This window comes from Cucurbita moschata, unplaced genomic scaffold, assembly GCF_002738365.1.
Source record: "Cucurbita moschata cultivar Rifu unplaced genomic scaffold, Cmos_1.0 Cmo_Scf00008, whole genome shotgun sequence".
Taxonomy (NCBI): Eukaryota; Viridiplantae; Streptophyta; class Magnoliopsida; order Cucurbitales; family Cucurbitaceae; genus Cucurbita; species Cucurbita moschata.
Window position 1 is genome coordinate 4,779,611 of NW_019268524.1, and position 25,373 is coordinate 4,804,983.

General features: G+C 37.1%; 5 protein-coding genes across 5 annotated transcripts; all 5 read left to right on the plus strand.

Moving 5' to 3' along the window:
- Positions 1-4,684: 4,684 nt before the first annotated feature.
- Positions 4,685-7,555, plus strand: LOC111446489 (putative receptor-like protein kinase At4g00960). The gene is made up of 6 exons (XM_023085323.1): positions 4,685-5,608; positions 5,673-5,929; positions 6,008-6,218; positions 6,293-6,530; positions 6,956-7,106; positions 7,184-7,555. Exons 1-6 carry the CDS (start codon positions 4,753-4,755, stop codon positions 7,487-7,489), a joined length of 2,019 nt encoding a protein of 672 aa, XP_022941091.1. The 5' UTR covers positions 4,685-4,752; the 3' UTR covers positions 7,490-7,555.
- A 1,512-nt stretch (positions 7,556-9,067) lies between these two features.
- On the plus strand, positions 9,068-13,324 carry LOC111446488 (G-type lectin S-receptor-like serine/threonine-protein kinase At4g27290). Its single transcript, XM_023085322.1, has 7 exons — positions 9,068-10,410; positions 10,934-11,039; positions 11,877-12,009; positions 12,087-12,297; positions 12,379-12,616; positions 12,704-12,854; positions 12,926-13,324. The coding sequence occupies exons 1-7, from the start codon at positions 9,141-9,143 to the stop codon at positions 13,229-13,231; spliced, it is 2,415 nt and encodes an 804-aa protein (XP_022941090.1). The 5' UTR covers positions 9,068-9,140; the 3' UTR covers positions 13,232-13,324.
- Positions 13,325-13,638: 314 nt separating this feature from the next.
- On the plus strand, positions 13,639-16,660 carry LOC111445760 (multiple organellar RNA editing factor 9, chloroplastic-like). The gene is made up of 5 exons (XM_023084222.1): positions 13,639-14,104; positions 15,450-15,547; positions 15,632-15,697; positions 15,825-16,001; positions 16,455-16,660. Exons 1-4 carry the CDS (start codon positions 13,752-13,754, stop codon positions 15,998-16,000), a joined length of 693 nt encoding a protein of 230 aa, XP_022939990.1. The 5' UTR covers positions 13,639-13,751; the 3' UTR covers position 16,001; positions 16,455-16,660.
- A 2,347-nt stretch (positions 16,661-19,007) lies between these two features.
- Positions 19,008-20,140, plus strand: LOC111445879. The gene is made up of 2 exons (XM_023084405.1): positions 19,008-19,540; positions 20,078-20,140. The coding sequence occupies exons 1-2, from the start codon at positions 19,087-19,089 to the stop codon at positions 20,128-20,130; spliced, it is 507 nt and encodes a 168-aa protein (XP_022940173.1). The 5' UTR covers positions 19,008-19,086; the 3' UTR covers positions 20,131-20,140.
- A 3,287-nt stretch (positions 20,141-23,427) lies between these two features.
- LOC111446364 lies at positions 23,428-25,351 on the plus strand. The gene is made up of 4 exons (XM_023085151.1): positions 23,428-23,863; positions 24,347-24,515; positions 24,640-24,733; positions 24,823-25,351. Exons 1-4 carry the CDS (start codon positions 23,508-23,510, stop codon positions 25,131-25,133), a joined length of 930 nt encoding a protein of 309 aa, XP_022940919.1. The 5' UTR covers positions 23,428-23,507; the 3' UTR covers positions 25,134-25,351.
- The last annotated feature ends 22 nt before the right edge of the window (positions 25,352-25,373 follow it).

Here is a 25,373-nt window from a genome sequence, read left to right on the forward strand (position 1 = left end):
TTTTTTTTTTTTTTTTTTTTTTTTTACTTTTTACTTTCAATTTTATTTAATTTCATTATTTTAAAACTATTTCAGGTATGCAATTGAAAAATTAATATAATTTTTTCAAATTATATTAAAATTTATAAATTTTATCAAAGTTATTCAATAATTAATTCTCTCAAACCTAAATTTGTTCAATTATATAATATAAAAAAATTAGAAAATTACAGATTTATAAAATCCTAAAAATAGTTTATGAAATTAAAAAAAATAGAATTATGGAAAAGAAATTTGTAATTTAATACGAGGCGCGGGAGGCACTGTCGTGGAGCAACGGTGGCCATGTTTGGGAGGAGAACGAGTAAAGGATGAGGTGGCAGAATCAGTCACGTGGGTGGGGGGTGTGACGTGGAGGAGATGAGATTGGAGAAAATCTGGAATGGTGAGGTGGAGATATGAAGAAGGGGTAAAGGAGGATTCGGTGCCACGAGAATATTTGGAATAAATACGTGGCGGAAAGAGAGAGAGAGAGAGAGGAATGTGTGGAGGATAAAAGAAAGAGACTTAATAAAACCGGGAATTTTAAATTCCGAAATTGAAATTCAGACTTGTGGGGCCCACCTCATTACCCACACACTTTCCTATTTCACGTGGACCCCACCCAACCCCTTTTTAAATTCCTTTTTACTTTTTTTTTTCTTTTAAATATTTGTTTAACTTTTATAATTTTAATAATATCTTTATTATTAATTTTAAAAAATTAGCTTCAATTTAGTAGTGTCTCCAAAAATAATTATAATTATTATTATACCCTTAATTTTGTTCATGCTTGAATTATACCAAATATATCTCAAATTTACATTATTATTTTACTTTTGAATTTTAAAAATAGTTTCAAAATTACCATTTTATTAAAATTTAAATAAAAAGTGAGGTGACAAATACTCGTAAAAATGTATGTCACCTGAATAAACCAGCTTCTATTACGCTGTTTAGACGCTTATCTAATTTTCTTGTGGTTTCAAATTTGAATTATAAAGATTTCACCCGAGATACTTTGACAACAAATTGTAAAAAAAATATATATATAAATAACTTTAATTAAAAACGAAAAATAGATTAACAGCGTTTAAAGAACCGATAATTAAAAAAAAAAACCTGATTAACTTAATCCAACATCGGGATCGAGTCACAAATTTTTAAACCAAACCAACGTAAACTTATTATTATTTTTAAAATATATGTTTTTGCTTATATATATATATATATTATTTATTTATTTTTTAACCATTCTTAAAATAATTTAAAATATATATTGAAAATGAATTTAATTTTTTAATTAAATATTTGAAAATAAATAAATAGATATTTTAATTAAAAAAATTGAGTTGGGTAATAATCCCCAAAGCCCAACTTTATAGCTTAATGGCTTTTTTGGGACGTCGAATCTGTTTACAGCCCAATAAACTACGTGGTTGTGGGCCCCACGCAATTTCCTCCAATTTTCAAAATTTATATAATTAATCATCATTTTGTTTAAACTTTATTGGTGAAGGTTTGATTTTTCCCGACAATTTTCATCTTATTTAGAAAACATTTGATTTCGTAATTAAATTCCAAAACTTAAATGAAAATTGCCGTAAGATGCACATTATTGGTATAAATAGTCTTTATTAACCGTGCTCGTGGTTCATTCATGGGTTGTGTATAGACTTCAATGATCGTCTCAATAGGATACAACAATTAATTTGAATATAATAATAAACAAGTATTTTTCACTCTGTTTCCTTTTTTTTTTTCCTCCCTGTCTCGTTTTTCATTTAAACGAGAATATTCCACCATCGCTAGTAAATATTGTCCGTTTTGGTTTGTTACGTAATCGTCGTCAGTCTCACAGTTTTAAAATGCGTTTGGCGATCCGTAGCAAGTTAAAGTGGTCAGTATCTGCTAGCAGTGTGCTCGAGTAGTTATACTATTCAAAGTGGGTACTCATAAAGTCTCGATATTAGACATCTCTAATAAAAATATATGCTTAGCTAAAAACGACCCTACCTATGAATTTTTCTTAATATCAAAGTCAAAGATTGGGCTATACATCGAATCATAATAGTTGAATGAAAATGATATTTCGTATGTGATTGATAGCCACATGTTGATTCAAATGAGGGCCTCATTTTCAAAGCCTTGACTTTGACTTAGAATATAAAGCAAAAATATTTTTGTGATCGAGTTTTTTTTTAACATTCTTAAATAACTTTTAAAAACTTCGTATTTTTTTTTTCCAGTCGTTTGAGCTTGGAAGTAATTGAATTAGTCTGGCCAAGCTCGGGTCATAGTCTCATAGAAGGCTACCCTAAGGTCGATCTCTTAAAGGGGACGTGTCGTGCATCCCTCTAACTAGTTGCTTTCCAATTTAATTTGGTCAAATTTATATTTAACATAATTCTTCGTGGAAATGTAAGTAACATTAAAAAGTTTTCATATGAGGGTCCACCGCTAATAAATATTGTCTGTTTTGGCCCGTTACGTATTATTGTCAATCTCACGGTTTTAAAATGCATATATTAGGGAGAGTTTTCATACCTTTACAAGAAATGTTTCGTTCCTCTTTCCAACGTGAGATCTCATAATCCACCTCCCTTGGGAGCTAAGCATTCTCGCTGATACGATACCATTTGTAATAGCTCAAATCCACATCTAGCAAATATTGTCTACCTTGGCCAGCTACGTATCGCCGTCAGCCTCATAGTTTTAAAATGCATCTGCTAGGAAGAGGTTTTTACACCTCATGAATGTTTAGTTCCCCTCTTTAGGGGTGTGCATGGTTCGGGTTGGGGAGTTTTTTGACCCAACCCAAAAGTTCGGGTTGGTTGGATTAGTAACCCAACCCAACCTGAAACTTTTCACAACAAACCCAACCCTCTATTTTCGGGTTGTTGTCAATCTTTTTTTTAAAGTTTTATTTATCCTCATTTTATAATTATTCGGATACAATCTTATATAAAATATATTAAAAGTTCACAAACAAACAACAAATCAATCTATAATTATTGATAAAAAAAAAACAAATTCAATAAAAAACAACGACAAAAAACTGTAACATATTAATATAGTTCAACATTGTCATAAAACAAAAAACAACTAAATATCGACATTTTTTGAAAATCGGTTAAAGTGACAAAAATACAATGATAAATTCTGAAATTAAATAAACAATAATTAGTTTAAGGATATTGTATATAACAAAAATAAAAAATATATAAAAATATTTTAATTGAAATAGTAATATAATAATGTTGCAACAAATAATAAATATATTATAATTTATAATATATATATATATATATATATATATATATATATATATATATATATATATATATATATATAATTTATGATCTATTATAAAATAGTATAAATAGTTATATGTTACTTTATTAAGAAACATGTATATAATATAAACAGAATAATAAAAACAGTATAAATAGTTATATGTTACTTTATTGACTACTTTCGCAAACCTAATAATTCGAAAAGATTCTTAATATATTGTATATATTTTTATTTGATTTGGGTCAACTCGAATGTTTTGCCCATAAACCCGAAACTGAACCGATTCAGTTCGGGTTCAGAAAAATGAACCCAATCCTATCCGAAATGCTAATCCAACTCAACTCAACCCAACCCTTATAGTTCGAGTTGGGTTGGTCCGGGTTGAATGTATACCCCTACCTCTTTACAAACGACGTGGGATCTCACATTCATACACTGAACCCTTCCTATACTGAAATTCATAGTACTAACTTATGCATCTGAGTTGGTGCAACCACCACATCGGTATGCAGATTTTTCTTATTTTGCAAGTCACGTTCCTCTCCTCTCAAAAAAAATTTTACCGTTATTATTCCGTGAATGTCAAATACTATTTTTTGAAACCGAAATTGGTCAAACATATTCGCAGTTGTTGCCACAAACAAAAAAACATTCGTGGAAGCATTCAACTCCGAAAGACAGACAATTTGTAGCCCTTCTTATATTTCTACCTAAATTCTAGACTTTTGTTGTCGAATCCATTGCATCCCGTCTTATATTTCTACCATGGTAGTTCCATAAAATAAATATTATTATTTTATTTTTTCTTCGTAAAAACCTAAGGAACCATCGGAGATTATCTTATATTGACTTTCACATAACAACAATCAGTAAAATTTGGAAGAAGAATATTTATGACTTCTTTAAGGGTTTCATCGATTTTTTTTGAGGTAAATGTGTCGGATCAAGCTAAGAAAGGATCACACATATGAGACCAACCATAGAGACAACACTCAACCACTTGTCGGAGTCGGAGGGTAAAAAAAATTAGATTTTAGCCCAATTTCTTATCGGTGCGATCTTTCTGTTGGCCTGATGGTCACATCAATTACCCATGATATGGTCACCCCGGAAAAGTAAGCAATAAAGTAACGTGACCCTATTGCAGAACATACGTAAAAATGTTGGAACCATCAACGATTGAATTCGATTTCTAAACTATGATTAAACGCGGATAGATTAATTAATTTTTGGTAGGTCGAAAATTCAAATCCCGACTTTTACTTTATTATTTTATGAAATTCTTTCCATAAAAATAATATATTCTATAGTTTCTTAGTAAAAAAGCATAGCCAAAATTTGAAGTTAAGTAAAACCACGACGAACAGAGTCCACGAACCCACAAGTCAATGGCCGCCCTCTCATTTCATCTCCGCCACCAATCTTCACTGCATTCATATGAAATTCAATGCTCTTATACAACTCCGCGGAAGAACACCCTTTCCATTTATCAAATTACAGACAAAATCCAATGCAAAAATGGTAAATCTCTCTCTACTTCTGTTTCTATTTGTTTTTCTCTTCTCTCCGCCGTCTCTGGCGGTTGATATCTTAACCCCATCTCAAAACCTCACCAACGCCGCCACTTTCGTCTCGGAAAAAGGGTTTTCCGAGCAAACCCCAAGAAATTTCACGAACCCTTTTTTCGGAATCTGGCACAACAACCTCATCACGATTCGCCGAATCGATTACCCAACGGACCCATTACTCCGCCGAAACGGAATCCACCGTCGATTATCCGCCGGAAAAACCCCCGACGACCTAGAACCGGCGATGTGGAAAGGCTCGAAGGAGCTCATGAGAAGCGAGGCTTTGCACCAGTCGGTACCAGGGGATTACTGCGACACGTACGGTCTCTGCGGCGCATTTGGGAGCTGCGACATCGAGCAAATGCCGGCGTGTCAATGCTTAAAAGGGTTTCATCCCAAAGTGCAGGAGAAGTGGAATTTGATGGATTACACAGATGGGTGTGTTAGAAATCGGTCATTGAATTGCTCTACTGATATAATCGGGTTCGCAAAGTTGCCTGGGCTCAAACTTCCAGACATGAACATGTCGTGGGTGAATGAGAGCATGAGCTTGAGTGAGTGCAGGGACAAGTGTTCGAGGAACTGTTCTTGTGTAGCGTTTGCAAACGCTGTGGCTCGTGGCTCAGGGAGTGGCTGTGCCATTTGGGTTGGGGATCTTGTTGATATCAAAGTGGTTCGAGGTGGAGGCCAGGATTTGTATATTAGAATGTTGGCTTCTGAACTGGGTATGTATATGAATTTGTTCTGTTTCTCTGGCTGTTCTGTTTCTTATTGTGTTTGAATGTGTAGAGACGACGAAGAAGAAGAGCTCGGTTGTCGTCGGCGTTATCGTCGTCGCAGCCGTTGTCGTGGTTGCTGGTTTGGTTCTTGTTGGGTTTTACATTAGGAGGAGGAGGAGGAGAAGAAGCCATGAAAGTAAGGATGTAGAAGCGCAAGAACAAGACTTGGAGCTTCCATTACTTGACTTACTGACAATATCTACTGCCACAGACAATTTCTCAGCCTCCAATAAACTTGGAGAAGGTGGTTTCGGCGCGGTTTTTCGGGTAAATTTCGCCGGTTATAAAGAAAATATATCGAAAACGATGATCGTTGTTGAAACAAGTTAGTCTATAAACTTTCAGGGTAGACTTGCAACTGGACAAGAAATTGCAGTAAAGAGGCTTGCTAGCTATTCGAGACAAGGAACGGATGAATTCAAAAACGAAGTGATACTCATTGCTAAACTTCAACATCGAAATCTCGTGAAGCTTTTGGGTTGTTGTATCCAAGGGGAGGAAAAGATGTTGATTTACGAGTACATGCCTAATAAGAGTTTGGACTTCTTCATATTTGGTTCGTATCGATCTTTATTCTTGGTAATCGTTAGTTTTTATTTTTGACTAACTGTAGCTCGTTATATTGGTTAGACCCGGCTCGAAGAAAGCTTTTAGATTGGTCTAAAAGATTCAATATCATATGCGGAGTAGCTAGAGGGCTTCTTTATCTTCATCAGGATTCGAGGTTGAGGATTATACATAGGGATTTAAAAGCAAGTAATGTCTTGCTTGATGTTGATATGAACCCAAAAATCTCGGATTTTGGAATGGCTAAGACGTTTGGAGGGGATCAAACCAAAGGAAATACGAGGAGAGTTGTTGGAACGTAGTAAGCTTCAATTCTATTGAACTTCAAACTTGTGTAAATCTATTAGTTTCACTGTAACCTCCCGAACCCACCGCCTTGGCCCGTTACGTACCTCCGTCAGCCTCACAGTTTTAAAATGCGTCTTCTAAGGAGAGGTTTTCACACACTTATAGGAACGTTTCGTTCCCCTCTCCAACGAATGTGGGATCTTACAATCCACCCCCTTGGGGCCAGCGTTCTCGCTAGCACTCCCAAACCCACAACTAGTAGATATTGTCCGTTTTGGCTCGTTACGTATCACCGTCAGGCTCACAATTTTAAAACGCGTCTACTAGGAAGAGGTTTCTGCACACTTATAAAGAATGTTTCGTTTCCCTCTCCAACCAATGGGAGATCTCACATTTACATTCTCGACTAACATTTTTTTTTTTAATGTTATCTTGTAGTGGGTATATGGCACCCGAATACGCCATTGATGGACAATTCTCCGTTAAGTCCGACGTTTTCAGTTTTGGTATTTTGTTGTTGGAGATCATATGTGGAGAGAAGAACCGAGGTTTTTATCGTCCCAATCATGCTCTCAACCTTATTGGACATGTAAGTTACGGACTCCACTCAATCATTACATAACTTGCAATCTTGAGCTGAACAGTGACTGACACTTTCATTTTTAGGCATGGAAGTTATGGAACGAAGGAAAGCCGTTAGAGTTGATTGATGCGACTATTGGAGACTCTTATTCTTTATCTGAAGTGGTTCGATGCATCCATGTTAGCCTTTTGTGCTTACAACAACAACCCGAGGATAGACCAACTATGTCGAATGTGGTCCTAATGCTAAGTAGTGAGAGCGTCTTAGCACAACCAAAACAGCCGGGATTCTACATGGAAAGAGATTCTCTTAAAGCAGATTCTATTTCGGGCAAGAATGAATCTTCAACTACCAATGAATTAACGATTTCCCTAATGGAAGCTAGATAGCGGTGGTCTGTACGTTTCACATATTGTAACTAACTTTTTCAATGCTGATTCTTCTAAATTGTTCTATCTGTTTGCACATTCATGCAAAATGATGTAACCATGTTCTAACTCAAATGAATATTAATTGATATTTGATATACTAGCGATAGACTCAAAATAACACCAAATGACACTAAATGATATACACGTATGCTAAGCACGAGTTCCAAGTCGCCAAAACCAACCTTTGCTCGACAAACCACCCATGGCCCCTGTCATTAACAATGAAATTGATTCGAGTGTCGCTACATTGGCTTCAAAAGTCAGACTTAATCAATTCTTAACATGGACCACCAATCAAGTCAAGTAAAATTTATTAATTCTTTATTTCATTTCTATTATTTTTTATACATTGTTATTATTTTTCGAATGTGTAATATTTCTTTACACACGCCTACGTATGTGCACATGGACCCACCAATCAGACATATACGTACCCATGAACCTGGCCTTCAATTAGCACAAGCTCATGCTGCAGAAGCTACAGAGGAAAAGGAGCTGAGTGTCACGGTCATGCTTGTCCAGGGCATGTTGCCCATGGCCGCATGCCCATGACAAGCCAAACCCTTGTCATGTCTTTTCATTCAAGTGTTTTTCCTTTTGTAATTCTAGAGCGTATGACACCTCAAAAATATCATGTCTAGGCCTGCCAGAACTAAAATGACCCAGAATGTACTATAGGGGGATATGACAAGTCGTCAACTTCTCCCTACCCAAGGTTATATATGCTAAGCCGTTGTTATCTTTCTCTTGCTTACTTATATAACGTCTCTTTCTAAAATCTCTCTCTCTCCTCGTTTTCTAAAACCTTCTTTTAAAACCGAGGCTAGAGGCTTGACCGTACGTCGCTTGGCCGTAGGCGACGCAAGAACAAATTGGCTTAACTCACTTGTCGCTGGAAAGTGAGTGCCGCACAATCGCTAGTCCGCTGCCTTCGAAAGCGCAATTGTGTCACTGAACTCGCATAATATCATGACATACATTAATATCATAATGTATGCGCATCCGTACTCATCATAACAAAAAAGTATCCCAATCCACGTGACATACAAAAATGCATGAGATCCCCATAACTTTAAAAGCATGTCATAAACATAATATGCAAATCGTATATTCATCCTTTCATAAATACATACTTAAATATAACAACATTTCATAATCTTGTAATAATCATGCTAACATAGTGTGCATGACATATCATAGTATGACTTCACATAATACAATACATGTCATCTTAATCACAAAATAGGGTACATAGAAGAGCCATAGAGCATGGGTCGTTCATACTTCATTTCATTCCTACAATCAATGTGAATTAGTAGAGCCACATACTATGATTTGGTGCAGTACAAAAGTTGAAATGGTCAACCATTCTTGTGGGTATAGCTGGGTCCTCCCAAGTCCCATCAATAGCGTTGAAATTGATTGTTACAAAGAAGTCAAATATTGGGTCAATTTTTCACATGGGCCTTACCTCTAGGCGGATGGCCAATCAAGTTTATGTGTTTCTTCATTGGGTTGATTGGAATTCAAGTCTTGCAGGCTCTCGTCGCACACTGTGCGGTGCCCTTTAACTGAAATTGTAGCAAAGCCGAACGAAACCCAATGCAGAATGGGTAATCTTCCTCTGCTATCTTTTGTTATGACCCTGTTCTTATATTCATCTTTCAATATCTCATCGGCTGTTGATTTCTTAACCCCTTCTCAAACCCTCAGCGATGGCAACACCCTGGTCTCGGAAAATGGGTATTTCGAGATGGGTTTCTTCAGTCCTGGAAATCCCATGAATCGTTACTTGGGAATTTGGTACAAAATCATCCCGATTCCCACTGTGATTTGGGTCGCCAATCGAGAAGCCCCGATCAAGGATCTTCATGGTGTTCTAAGAATCAACACCACAGCCAGTGAAATCACTCTCACCCAGAATGATGATCTTGTTGTTTGGTCAGCAAAATCGTTAAAACCAGTGGAAAATCCCAGACTGCAACTCCTGGATTCTGGGAATTTGGTCCTGAAAAATGGGAACTCGGAGGTGTTCTTATGGGAAAGCTTTGATTATCCAACGGATACATTGTTGCCAGGAATGAAGCTGGGATGGGATTATAAAACTGGCTTGAACAGAAGATTATCCGCTTGGAAAAACTGGGACGACCCATCTCCTGGAACATTGACCATGGAAATGGAGAATCATAGCTACCCAGAACCCGCCATGTGGAATGGTACTCAAGAGTTCATGAGATCCGGACCTTGGAATGGGATTCGATACAGCGCCAAACCCTTCACCGCTTTCCCAATTTTCGTCTTCCATTACACGAAGAACAAAGATGAGGTTTATTACAGCTACCAGTTGATTAATCAATCAATGATTGGAAGAATGGTGTTGAATCAATCCAAGTTCAAGAGAGAGGCTCTGTTGTGGTCGGAAGCTGAGAAGAACTGGAAGGTATACGCCTCAATACCGAGGGAGTACTGCGATACGTACAATTTTTGTGGTGCTTTTGGGAGCTGCAACATTGAGAGCATGCCTTCTTGTAAATGTTTAAAAGGGTTTAAGCCAAAGGTGCCTGAGAGATGGAATTTGATGGATTATACAGAAGGGTGTGTTAGAAATAGGCCTCTTAATTGCTTGGATGAAGTGGGGTTTGCTAAGTTTGTGGGGATGAAATTGCCTGACACTAAATTTTCTTGGGTTAATGAAAGCATGAGGTTAGATGAGTGCAGGGAGATGTGCTTGAGGAATTGTTCTTGTATGGCGTTTGCTAATACTGATATTAGAGGATCAGGCAGTGGTTGTGTCATTTGGGTTGGTGAGCTTGTTGATATTCCTGTGATTCTTAAAGGTGGACAAGATTTGTATGTTAAAGTACTTGCTTCTGAGTTAGGTATGAGCCTTGTTCTCTTTTTTTTAAACTCCGTTGTAGTAGTTCGTTTTCATTGTGAGATCCCACGTCGGCTGGAGAGGAGAACGAAACATTGTTTATAAGGGTGTGGAGACCTCTCCCTAGTAGACGTGTTTTAGAAACCTTGAGGGGAAGCCCGAAAGGGAAAGCTTAAAGAGGACCGTATCTGCTAGCGGTGGGCTTGAGCTGTTACAAATGGTATCAGAGCCAAACACCGGACTATGTGCTAGTGATGAGGCTAAGCTCCAGGAGATGGACACAAGGTGGTTTGCCAGCAAGGATGCTGGCCCCAAAAAGGAGTGGATTGTGAGATCCCACGTCGGTTGGGGAGAACGAAACATTCTTAACAAGAGTGTGGAAACCTCTCCCTGTTAAGAGGAAGTCCGAGAGGGAAAACCTAAAAAAGATAATATCTGCTAGCGGTGGGTTTGGGTGGTTACATTCATGGTCTTCTTTCCTAGCTCTATTTCAGTTGTTTTCTTATTGTCTGAATCTTTAAATGCAGAGACAAAGAAGAAGAGCTCGTTGACCATAGTTGTAGTTTTAGCTGCTGCTCTCATTGTTGCTGCCCTGCTTTTGGTCGGATTTTACGTTGTTCGAAGCAGGAAACACCTCAGAGGTAAGATTTGCAGCTGAAATGTCTTCGTTTTTTATGATTATCACGCTTACTTAATGGCATTTTGGCAATTCCTTCTCCCGATCTTATCCTCTTTGGACTTTTCGTTTTGGGCTTTACTCTTAAGGTTTTAAAACGCACATCTTAGGTAGAGGTTTCCACAATGTTTCGTTCCCCTCTCCAACCGATGTGGAATCTCACCATTCACCTTCCTTGGGAGCCCAACGTCCTCACTAGCACACCATCCGATGTCTGGCTCTGATATCATTTGTAACACAGCCCAAACCCTTTGGCCAGTTACGTATCGCCATCAGCCTCACGGTTTTAAAATACGTCTACTAGAGAGAGGTTTCCACACTCTTATAAGAAATGCTTTGTTCCCTTCTCCAACCAATGTCGGAGTAGAGCTAGACCCTCCCCATAGTAGACGTGTTATTGTAAGATCTCAAATTGGTTGAAAAAGGGAACAAAGCATTCCTCTTAAGGACGTGGAAACCTCTCCCTAGTAGACGCGTGTTTTAAACCGTGAGACTAACAGCGATACGTATCTGCTAATAGTGGACTTGAGCCAAAAGGCTCGAGGTTTAGAACAAATCTAGACTAAGCCACGAGAAGATGAGCAAATGTAGCTAGGAAACATCCCCCAAAAACTTGTCTGTGGCTGTGTTTTCTCATCAAGGTTTAGACTCCACACTCTAGTTTGATAATCTTAGCTCCCATTTTAACCATGTTTAGCTTCACCCAACACACGATCCATTTGGAACGACTTTTCAAGTGCTTTTTAACAGGCTCGAAATTACCGTTCCTGATATGATTTTCCAACTTGGCAAACAGGTAAGAAGCTTGAAGTGCAAGAGGAAAGCATGGAGCTTCCATTATATGACTTATCAACAATATCACATTCGACAGACAATTTCTCAAACTCCAACAAGCTTGGAGAAGGCGGTTTTGGTGCTGTCTTCTGGGTACCAAACAAAAAACATATTGAAAACGATGATCATCATAATACAACGCAATTGACCATTGGCCCATAAACTTGTAGGGTAGGCTTCCAAACGGACAAGAAATTGCAGTAAAAAGGCTGTCCAACCAGTCAAGACAGGGCATGGATGAGTTCATGAATGAAGTAAAACTTATAGCCAAACTTCAGCACAGAAACCTTGTAAAGCTTCTGGGTTGCTGCATTCAAGGGGAAGAAAAGATGTTGGTCTATGAATACATGCCTAATAACAGCTTGGATTCCTTCATATTTGGTTTGAATCTCTAAAAACTCTGTATCTTTAGCTATATATGTTCGTTTTGAACTAACTTTGGCTCGTTGTGAAACCGTTTAGATTTGGCGGGAAGGAAGCTTTTGGATTGGTCGAAGCGATTCAACATCATATGTGGAATAGCGAGAGGGATTCTTTACCTTCATCAAGATTCTAGATTGAGGATTATACATAGAGATCTCAAACCGAGTAATATCTTGCTTGATACTGATATGATCCCGAAAATCTCGGATTTTGGAATGGCTAGAACTTTTGGTGGCGATCAGATTGAAGGAAACACTAAGAGAGTAGTTGGAACGTAGTAAGTATCTCTAGTTTCGTATTCTCCTCCTCGAGAGTTCGTTATTTCGTTGGTTTAATGCTTTACCTTTTCGGGTGTGTTTTATAGCGGGTATATGGCACCGGAATACGCTATCAATGGACAATTTTCTATCAAGTCTGATGTATTCAGCTTTGGGGTTTTAGTGTTGGAGATTATAAGTGGAGAGAAAAATAAGGGGTTTCATCGTTCAAATCACGCTCTCAATCTTATTGGTCATGTAAGTTACGTACTTTGATGATTCACGATCAACTATAATCCTTAATTAAATGGTGTATTTTTTACGTTTAGGTATGGAGATTATGGAAGGAAGGAAGACCATTAGAGTTTATTGATACATCCATTACGAACTTGTACGCTCCATCTGAAGTATTGCGATGCATCCATATTAGCCTTCTGTGCTTGCAAAAACATCCCGAGGATAGACCGACTATGTCAAATGTGGTTCTAATGCTAAGTAGTGATGGTGCGTTGGTGCAACCGAAACAACCTGGATTATACGTTGAAGGAGACTCACTTGAAGCCCGTTCTTTTTCAAATGAAAATGAATTTCTTACTACTAATGAGTTAACTATTACCCATTTGGAGGCGAGATAAGTGTGTAAAAATTTGTAGATATTATAGGTCGGACACTTTATCAGTGTAAATCATGTTAAGCAATTGAACAAGTCTATGACTAATTTTAGCTTACCATCATTGTCAGCCTTACAGTTTTAAAACGTGTCTGTTAGGGAGAGGTTTCTACACTTTTATAAGGAATGCCGATATGAGACTTCACAATCTAATTGTGAGATTAGAACTAAACTCGGGCAGTGTGCTAGTAAGGATGCTGGCCCTTAAGAGGGTGGATTGTGAGATCCCACATCGGTAGGAGAGAGGAACGAAGCATTCTTTATAAGAGTGTGGAAACCTCTCCCAAACAGACGCATTTTAAAATCATGAGCGTGACGGTAATACGTAATGAGCCAAAGTGGATAATATTGGCTTAAGTGAGCTAATGGGCCGACACCACTCGTCGGCCCAAAAAGTTCTTTGAAAAATCTCTCCTAAAACCTCTTTTCCCGTAAACATCATCTTTTCGTAGAAAGTTCGCTATCCTCTTGGTTGTTTCTCTGTAATGCTAATGGCTATCAGTCTCTCCGTTTCTCCTCAGTCACTAATTCCACTTCAGAAGCCATCGCTCTTACCACGAGTTCAACAAGGTCACTTCCTTCAACTCAAGTCAGTGAGTCGGATTTCGAGTGTTCGCATTCATTCCGGCTCTCAATCGGGGGTTTTGGTGCGAGCCGCTTTGGATAGCGATTACTCGTCGGAGAGGAGTAGTAGCAATGAGAAGAGGGAGGAGATTATGTTGCCTGGTTGTGATTATAACCATTGGCTTATTGTCATGGAGTTCCCCAAAGAACCTGCTCCGACGAGGGAACAGATGATTGATACCTACCTCAACACTCTTGCTACTGTATTGGGAAGGTTCTCTCTCTCTTTTTCGCTCTGTCTATATCTTTATGTTCGTTTTCATTTCAAATGTTTGTGTGAGAGTTTCATTTGAGTAAAGAGTTAAAGAATCGCTGCTCGGACATGCATTGGTTTCGGAGACTGAAAATGAAATTATAGAAACGCATGAAGTTGTTGGAAATTGACATGTTATGTCGATATGGAAGCGTCTTGAGTTATGTAAATATTCATTAGATAACAGATAGGAGTTTGGTGAGGTTGGAATTTCGTTGTTGAAGTGAAACAAGAACGATCATTATCCATTTGCCGAGAGATGGTTGTGCTTGTATCTGTTTCTCGGTTCCCTCTTCGTTGCCTATTTTACTAGTTTTAGGGCACCTCTAATAGGGATTTGGTGCCAATGTGATTGCTTCCTCCTCCTGCTCGCTCTGCTAGTCTTTTTCTTTCCCTCTTTTAGAGCACCATTTATAATAAGAGAAACCAGTGGATTTACTAAAGGAGGTCAGAACAATAAAATGATAGTTACACACGATATATGAGAGAGAGAGATTGGAAAATGTGATTTGAACCTTCAACTTATACCAAGATATCACGAAATTAAATGGTCAAGGATTTGTTAGACTGTGAGATCCCACATCGGTTGGGGAGGAGAACGAAACATTCTTTATAAGAGTATTGAAACTTCTCTCTAGCATACACGTTTTAAAAACCTTGAGGGGAAGTCCAAAAGGGAAAGCCCAAAGAGGACAATACATTCTGGTGGTGGGTTTGAGCTATTACAGTTAGTATCAGAGCCAAACATCAAGCGGTGTGCTAGCGAGAATGTTGAGCTCCGAAGGGGGTGGACATGAGGCGATGTGCCAGCAAGGACGATGGGCACTGAAGGAGGTGGATTGGGGGTCCCACATCAATTGGAGAAGCGAACGAGTGCCAACGAGGACGTTGGGTTTCAAAAGGGGGTGGATTGTGAGATCTCACATCGGTTGGGGAGGAGAAAACATTCTTTATAGGAGTGTGGAAACCTCTCCCTAGCATACGCATTTTAAAAATTTTAAGGGAAAACCCGAAAGAGAAGCCTAAAGAGGATAATATCTGCTAGTGATAAACTTGGGCTGTTACATAGACACTTTGTTATTCATGGTTCTATTATCTATTAAACACAATTGAAACGTAGAGGATTTATCAGACACTTTTCTAATTGAAGGACCTGTAGGCACATCTCTTAAAATTCAGGACTAAACATTTATTTCATTAGAGTGTGGTTAATCTGAAAAACTTGAGAACTGAACGTTCTGGGATTTTGATGAATCGTTGATCAAGGTTATTTTCATCTCTCATGTATGGATTTTCTCGGAAACAGCATGGAAGAAGCTAAGAAAAACATGTATGCCTTTAGCACCACCACCTACACTGGATTCCAATGCACAGTGTCCGAAGAAACATCCGAGAAATTCAAGGGTAAGGATTAGTTTTTGAATTTTTTTTGGAAGTCCTGTTCTGACCATCATGCTGAGAGTTGCCATTATAACCTTTTCATTGCAGGATTACCCGGAGTTCTTTGGGTGTTGCCAGATTCTTATTTAGATGTCAAGAACAAAGATTATGGAGGTTGGGTTTATATCTTCTCTGTATCTTTCTATCCCCTGCTAGTTTGCAACCATAACAGTAGGATTAGGAGCTTCTTTTCTGTAGTTTTGATCGATTATCATAGTTTTTTTTTTTGGTTAACTTTTAGGTGACAAGTATATAAATGGGGAGATAATTCCATCAAAGTATCCTGTTTATGAACCAAAGAAACGAAGAGAAACAAAATACGAAAGTAGGAGATACGAAAGAAAAAGGGATGGCCCTCCTCCCGAACAACGAAAGCCGAGACCCCAAGCGACCAGAACGGAATCAAATTCGGATTAAGGTAGTACACAGATTTTCCTTCCATTATTTGCAGTGATTGCATAGGAAAATAGAATGTTTTTGTTCATTTCTTTTGCAATCCATTAGTATAATATGACTTGAGATTGAGCTCTGAACTGAACTACCAAGAAAGATAGATGCAAAATGAAGAGGTTGTTCATAGAATTTCATCTTTGGACTTTTGTACATGTTGTGTTGTAGTTCAACCTGAAAAGGATTTTTGTTCTGTGATATGATTTTATAGCTTAGGGTATCATTGGAGAATATAATATATAGTTTTAGAACGGTTATTTTTATTAGTATTCAAACCTTCTTGAACTGCAGATTGTCAAGAATCATGGACTTCCACAATTATATGACATTGTCCACTTTGAACATAGACCTCGTGGTTTTGTTTTTGATTTTTTGGGTCTCATTTCCTTACTTATAAATGTATGATCATTCTCTTAATTAGCCGATGCGGAGGACTTCTCACCAACAATCTTCAACACACGTTATGGAGGAATTTTGAGTGGTTTTGGTTGATGGATGAGCTCTCAATACCATGTCTTCATTGTTATATAAATATTTAAATATTGGTGTTACTCTTTATATTTAGGTATTTTTATGTTTGATGGATATTTATCAAATCTATCAAAGATGAATGTGGAATTTACAGATAAATCAAGATATGGATAGATATAGTAAATAACTTTTTAAAAATAAAATTGCTGCCACAATCTATGCACAATAATGGCCTTTGAAGAGAGCTCTGACATTTGACTGATTGTCTGGACTTCTCTTCGTGTTCACCTCACAATCAAAAATCTTTTCTACTTTTTTTTTTTTTTTTTAAATGTCGATTATCTTACCAATTTTTCTTATCCAATTAAAAATACATTTGATGAATATTATTCACTTTTTTGTGTATATTTCTAATAATAAGTTTGGATTGTTATCCACTTTAATCTTAACATTTGTAACTTTGTTTTTTTGTTTACCAAAACTATAATGAGAGAGTCGAGGAGGAGAACGAAACACCCTTTATAAGGGTATGAGAGGAGAACGAAACACCCTTTATAAGGGTATGAAACCTTTCCCTATCAGACATGTTTTAAAGCCTCGAGGAGAAGCTTAAAAGAGAAAATCCATAAATGACAATATCTGCTAGCAGTGGTTTGGATCCTTATTTGTTTATCTAGTTTTCTTATTTGTTTCTTTTAGTGTCTTATCAGGTGTGTTAATGTCCTTATAAACATATTCTCTAACTTAATAATACTTGACTGCATACAGGTTTTTCAGGAATCTCTTTGTCGTATACCATTTAATTATTGACAACAAGGTAAGGGTGTTGTAGTGACCATGTTAAGGAAACTGTTTACCAAAAATACAAGTCTTCACAAAATCGTACGATATTAGCATACGATACGACGAGACAAAAACAAAAATTAGAGAGAATTTTTTAAGCAATTATTGGGAGAGAATTTTCTATGGAATCCCTAACCACCTTTTAATTACTTTCTTAATATCCTAATTATTGTGCTCTCATTTGGACCGACGCCCGGTTCAATTCACTCGCTAAAAAATCACCCGCCCGGTCTCCAAGTCGCAGCCCCTCCATACTGTTTGGTCTTCGTGCGTCAAATCAGTTTGCTACGGTCACCATCACCCGTCCACATCAGGTAACCGTATCATCATTACTCTCCTGGAATTATTTTTTATTTTTTTATTTTTTTTTTCTCGTAGCACAGTAACGCGCGTGACTTCATAGTGGCATGTCGTCGTAATTATTGTCCTTTTCAATGTCTAGTTTTGGAAATTCGGTTTCCGAAAATTATCGTGGGATTGGGATTGGCCGATACGAAGAGAGATTTATATTTTTTTTTAAAAAAAAAAGTCTTGTTGTGAGTTATTTTACCGTTTTGCCCATCCCTTGAGGTTTTTATTTTTTTTTATTTTTATTTCTTATTTTAACTACACGACAACGTTTTGCCGTTCGCGTCCTCTGTCTTTTCCTCCGCCGGTTGTGGTGTTTATTTTTTCTCCGTTTCCCCACCTGAAAGCTTCGGATTGGGTTCGGATTTTCATGGACGAAAATGCCCCTTTTGTGGTATTAAATTTATTTTTATTCTAATAGGGGTGTGCACGGGTTGAGTTGAGTTGAATTGGATTAGAGAATTTTTTGGACCAACCCAAGTCGTGATCTTGACACACTCACGATCAGCCTAGAGGTAAATCCAAGTCTCATATTCATTTTTCACCCCGCTTTGTGGCTTCATCGGATCTTAAGTGAGAAATCTTCGTCGACTTAACATCACTTGTGCATAATTCAAGCTTGTTCGACCACACATGCTGTTTGCACGTGCATGTTCAATCATATGTGACACAAACGACTTGCCTCAACACTACATCAAGTCACTCGACTTGATATTGCCTCTACTCAGGATCAAGGTCTCTCAACGCAACGTCGTATTGAACATCATCTTTGTTCCCAAAATTTTGTGTTGGTCTAGTTCGTGACCCGAACAATCCAAATAGAAATCTTCTACTCATACGATTTTTTGTTCGTTGTATTTATATTCGAACAAAAATTATACGAAATTGACGGTTCTTGAAAATTTAAAATATGTTACGCCGACTACTAAAAATGAAAACGCTCAAGCTCACAGTTAGGGTTGAAAATTGAGGTACACTTCCCTAAAAAAAATGATGTTTAGCTCATATCCCATAATCAGCAATGATATCAAGAACTCAATTTTGTTACCACCAAATCTCAAAACCTTGAAATTTACACAATGGTATCATAATGCTAATCAAAATGTCTCTCATGTGAAATGTCCAAAATACCCCCACAAGAACAAAATTCCAAAAACTAAGCTCCACTTCCCACAAGCCCCCAAAAACAGAGGATACTAAAAGAAAACAAACCACAAACATCTGAAGGATCCCTTACCAAATATACCCCCTACAAGGACAAAACCGTCATTTCACAACACCCTTCAAGCTCATCTCATTCTTCTTCCCCCAAACAGTGTCCCCCACCTTTCTCTATCACAAAACCCCATCAGCGTCCATCTCTCTCTGTCTCTCTCTGAAATTCTCCAGCCATGGCTCTGTTTCGCAGCCAGAATCTTAGCCTTTGGATCTCAATGATCTTGTTTTTGGGTTTTTGTTCTTGTTTTTGCTCTAATTCTAAGGACGATTCTTCAATTCATGAGCTTCTTCGATCCATGGGGCTGCCGGCGGGGCTTGTGCCGAAGCAAGTGAAGTCTTACACAGTGGCTGAAAATGGTCGGTTGGAAGTGTTCTTGGATGGTCCATGTATGGCTAAGTATGAAAACAGAGTGATTTTTGAGAGTGTTTTTAGTGCAAATCTTAGCTATGGGAGCTTGATTGGAGTGCAGGGAATGTCTCAAGAAGAGCTTTTTCTATGGCTCCCTGTTAAAGATATCATTGTTAATTATCCTACCTCCGGTGTGGTACTCATCGACATTGGTGTCGCTCATAAACAGCTCTCTCTGTCCCTCTTTGAAGATCCTCCTGATTGTAGTATCCCTCAAGGTGAATTCTCTTAGATCTCTTCGATTCTTATGGGTTTTGTTGATTTTGATTAATGGGTTCTTCCTGTTTTTCATCAGTTCTTCATCAATGGCTTCTCTTGCCTCTGTTTCCTCTGTTTCCTCTGTTTTTGTCTCTAAATTGATGGAGCTTTCCAAATCTGTCTTTAATGGCTTCTTTTGACCATATTTTCTCCTCTCTCTTTCAATCTAAATTGATGGGTTCTTCTTGTTCTTCATCTTTCTTTTCATTAATGGCTTCTCTTGGCTCTGTTTCCTCTGTTTTTCTTCTCATTAATGGCTTCTTTCTATCTCCTCTGTTTCTTCTCTTCACAACTAACAGTTCAGCTCATTAATGGCTTCCATTCGTTCCATTTTTGGCGAGCTCCATTAATCTTTACATTCCCAAAACGTCTATGAGTTGAAAGTTAGAGACAAGAAAACATGGGAAACTTGCAGTTGAAAGCTCAAAGTTCATTATTTTTGGTTCTGTTTTGTAAAACATTATAGTAACTGAGTTTCTTTGTGTCTGGTTTTGCAGCTGCGTTCAGGAATCATCTCAGGAACCAAAGAGCCTTTGAATCTCTTAGATAAGAGAGCCAAAAATAATAATAATAATAATAAATAATAAAAAAGTTGTCAAATTCAAGTTTCCACCTTTTGTATTTATATCATTTTATTGTGTAATAATTTGTATTTTATTTTATAGTTAAAAAAAAAAAAAAAAAAAAAACCCAATCGATCACATTTTAGTATACCTTCAGAACCCATGTGCCTAGTTCTCGATAACTCGATCAATTTAGACTATTTAGCTCAAATTATGAAGGTTCAATTTTTTTTAGTTGGGTCGACCCATATATAAATAGGATTACAGTTCAATTCAACTCTACCTTAATTTAAAAAAAAAGAAAGAACAACCCGACCATTAGGTTCGTTGTGGCAATTAGGGTTGTTGAGGTCACTAACCCAACAAACCCGAAATTTTTTAAATTTTAATTCAATTTTTTTTTTTTTGGTTAAAAATTACTAGGGATTTTTGTGTAAATATTTCTCCTTTTTGTATTTCTTAAATTATAATTAAAAAAAAGAATTAAATAAAAGAAAAAAAAAAAAGATAAGGAACCAAAGCAAAGGATATTGTAATTTAATTATTAATTATTAATTTAATTTATTTGATATTTTTTGCGCAATTCTCAATAATTTATAAAATGTGGGGTCCGGAGGTTTTGTTATACGCGTGAGTGTGGACCCACTACCTATGCCCTACGGTATATGCGGGACCCACTATTAGCATGCATAATTTCCAACGTGGGCTCCAGGTCATTACTGCTAACCACGTGTCGTACTTTGATTAGTGGAAATTAATTAACAAGCTTAAGATATTTTAACATTGTTGACGTGTACAGGACTTTCGGGGGTCCCTACAGATAAATATGCCGAGATTTTCTTCAAGCATTGTCGATATTTATCGTTTAATGGAATTTAAGATTTATGCCTTTATAAATAAAATATATTAATTTAGTTTTTAATTTTAATTATCTATTTAAAGCGTAGTAATTAAACGTGGATGTGAAATCACGTGTACCGTTCAAATTTTGGTGTTTTTTTTTTGTCGAAATTCGAATAAGGTAATATACTTAATCTTCACATGACAGCAACCGTAAAATTTGTTTGGTGGAAAAGAACGTGACATATAAAACAAAAAAAACCACGAGAGTGTGGTGTTTGTCACCCGTTTTAATGGTGAAGTTAGCAGCGAGAATTAAGGTACAGTGAAGCATTTTATTCGTGTCGAGATATATTATAATATTTTATTCATATTTAAATATCATTATCTCGATATATATATATATATATAACTTATTTTAATATTTGAGGTATAAAATAAATAAATAAACAGTTTAATTAATTAATTTTTGTTTATTAATTATATGTCACTTCAGTGTACATCTAGAGTTGCACTCTTACGTACTTTTAGGACAAGTTGTGTCTATTGATATAATTATTATAAGCAAGTTGTTACTTCACGACTTGTTTGTAATTACAGTTGGATAAGAAGTTTATTTTACTCGTGTAATTACATCTTTTTACCTTAAATGTCACTGATTTTTTAATGAACAATTTGTTTATATGATCTAAACATAAACTAGGTCCCTCTCGAGCTTGTAAGAGAGTGAGAATCTATTGTTCAAATATCGAAATCAATATTTAAGAGAACTATTCATCTACTTACACTATATGAGAAAGAATTATAAACGCTAAACATTTGTAACAGCTATTAACTGGGTCGTATCGATAGAATTATCATAATAAGACACCCAATATTATATACATATTATAAACCCTTTATGTTATTACTTGAACATTATTCATTCGTATGTTTACCATATATTGTTAAAGATTACACTAATAACCTTGAATTCTTCGTAGAAATGTGAAAACTGCAAAATTAAATCCTTGATTAAAAGGCTTTAAAGTATAAGTCTCAACACAGAGGACAAATGATAAGGCAACCTTAATCCTCGGCCCAGCAATCCAAGGTTTTGTTTTTAGTAAGAAAGTAATTAACATCTCGAAATTTGGATCAATCAAGAGATAATGCTAGAATTAGATTACCTCTTGCGAAGCAAGATTTGGAACCTTGTTGTAAATTGAGTCACCTCACAATCTAACTTATCAAGGCTTGATTGAATGACTCGGTACCACAAAAATTGCTTGAAACTTAGAAATGGCAAAATTGATGCTCGGATTTTTAAGGAAAACGTCTCAATTCGAGATCTCAATTTCATTCATTTACCAATCTCATTTTTACATAACATATTGTGGGTATTTATAGTCTCCCGAAAAAAGACGTTTCTGGCCGAGATTCAATCCCGATCCCCTTTAATCTCCACAAAAGACAAAGTCAATTTTGACCATTTGACCATTGTAAAATGAAAACGAAAAAAAAAAAAAACAATAAAATTTTCTAATAAACGCTGATATGTTCGAATGGCTAAGGAGACAAACTTAAAATCTACTCGTGTAGTTCAAGCCCTGTTGTTGACGTTTTACAGTTTTCCAACTTCAACCATGTATCAGCTTCTAATTCTAGAAATGATGGTTGAACCGAGCCGATCCAATTTTGTAGATGAAGAATGAATGTTTGTTGAATCTTCTTCAGCTAGGTCATATAGGTCATAGATTTGGATGGTATCAAAAATCGTGCATCAGTGTTCTACGATATGAATGGTCGACAAGAGAATATCAAAAGACATAACTAGATGACTTGAATTGTAGTATACTCAAGCAAAAGGAGAAGCTCGGGCGAGCAAGATCATGTAACTCTAAGGTTGGGGTAAGCTCGATGGAGCTTAGATAGCGCAACAAATTGCAGAGTAGATCATGAGACATTAATGATTGAAATACGAGCTCAAACGAGCTAGATTATATGATACCGATCATTAGGATGAGTCACTTGACATCAGTTATGGAGATAATCTTGAATAAGCTATAGAATGTGAATCCAACGATTGGGATAAACCATATAATATAAATGATTGAGGTATTTTCGGGATAATATTCTAGATTACGTGGCAAGTGAACTCAACAGTTGCCACGGTGGTGCCTAGTGTCCAAATATTCGGATTTTTATTTTATTACTTTTTATCAGAAACGAATATTATCTTCGGATTAAATTGTATGCAACCGATTGCATAGTAACTTCTTCCAAACCACTTGAAATAAATCTAATCAAGTATTTTATTTCCGATCTTAAGATTCCCGATTACATCCGACGGTCGTAAGATAATTTCAGCAGCTTTGTATAGCGTGGCAGAAGTTGATTAGTGGGATATTATGTATCATAACGCAGCTTATTTTTCCTCCATATACCGACCTAAAAAAGGAAAATTAAAATTCCAAAGCGATGATAAACTGGCGAAGGCTCTTCAATCCTTTCTCGTAGATTCAGCCAATCCGATTTCACTGCCATGGGAGGAGGAGAATTCGTTAGGGCAGCGGCGAAGATGGCCAGCGCCGGTAACGCCGGTTTCCGAGGTGCATCGACGGTGCCTCAGTTCGGGAAATTGCTTCGCGGCTCATCGAGGCCGGTGTCGGTTTCCGTCGGATCGTCTTCTCCGGTGTCGTCGGCGAAGGCCACCGCTGGCGCTGAAGTGGAGGTTCTGCAGAAACCGATGTGGGAGATTGATGACTGGGAATTCGCCAATTTCGAAGACGATTTGGCCATGGAGGCCGCTGGACCTAAACCGAGAATTGTGTTCGGGAACGTTCCGAGTTTCGAAGAGGCGAAGGAAGCTACGACGGAGGTTAAGGAGGCTTTGGATAAGTATGTCATGAATTTCTTGAATTCGAGTTTTGATTGAACTAATGAATGGTTTTATTCTGTGTTCTGTTCTTTACACTGAACTTGGAATCGAATTGACTGGTTTCCATTTCATTAGTTTGTGAATAATATGTGTAATTGTGTGTCAAACAAAAGAAGAACAAAATTGTAAGAAAATTCATTCAGAATCCTTCATTTATCAAAGGAAGAAATGTCCACTGTTTGTCGGAATATGTTTTTGGTCTCTTCATTGTCATGCAATGATGTTATGTTTACCTGAAAATCCAATTTGAGAGCTTTGAAGTGCCATTTCTCGAATTCAGGTTGTGATTTTCGTTCCAATATCATGTACTTTAAGAGCAGTAGAACCATTGTCGCTGTAATTTACGAACCTCCTTGCCTCCATTGCTGCTCCCCAATAAAATTATGTTCAGGGGTGAGCTTCTGCTTGATTTTTTAATTGATTTTTTAATTGATTTTTTTCAGGGTATACTTGTCTTCTTCACCAGAATCTTGTGGATTGAATCTGATTGTATCTTCAAACAGTAAACTAGTGCCCGAGTCTTGTTCATCTATTCAGACAAGTCCACAGACTTCGGTGCCTCAGCACGCAATTCAGGCATTTAGGCTGCTCAAGGAAAGTGCTGAAGCTCAGGTAATTAGAAGGCTGAACTTTAATTATGAAGACAAGTTTGAGCATTATTTAGCCAGCGAATTCATTTAGAAGTCTGATCTTCAGAGTTTAAAACGTCATTTCTGTATTGCTTTCTCCTATTCAGACTGTTGTTGCCTCAATTGCCTCTGACCCAAATGTCTGGAATGCAATGTTGGGCAATGAAGCGCTTAAGAGCTTCTTGCAATCATATCAGACCAGTAAGACTTTATTCAAAGTTCAGATTTTAGTCTCTGATAGTTCTGTAAGCATGCTTCTCTTATCACTAATGGTGTGATTATACTTGTAGACAAAGCACTTGAGTATCAAGAATTATCTGCGAAGCTTGAAGAGTCTCCAGAAGTAAGCTTTGTCGAGGAGTCGAAAAACGAATCGAGTAATGTCTTTCACGAGACACTAGAATACATTAAAACATCAATCGACGACATGCTGGCTACAGCATCCATTTTTCTTCAGAAAATATTCGGATCCTCACCATCTGAAGTTTCTGGAAATGACAAAGCAACCTCTGGATACTCCACTGCAGAGATTGCCATGGGATCATCAATCATGGGACTGGTTATTGTTGTCATTGCCGCACTGGTTGCGAAACGAAACTAGATGTCTAAATATGGTGTTGTAATCTGTCGACATTTCGGTCTTTGAATCTCTTAAAACTGTTCTACTGATCTTAGACATATTACTCGGTTTCTTCGAACCATACAAGACAAAAGGAATAGTTGTAATTATTAGCTATTTCACCTTTGTTTTTGGTTATTATTGTTGATTGTTACAGAACATATGGGGAATTCTATTATATATAACGTTTATATAGCAAATTCTCAGCTTGAACAAAAACTA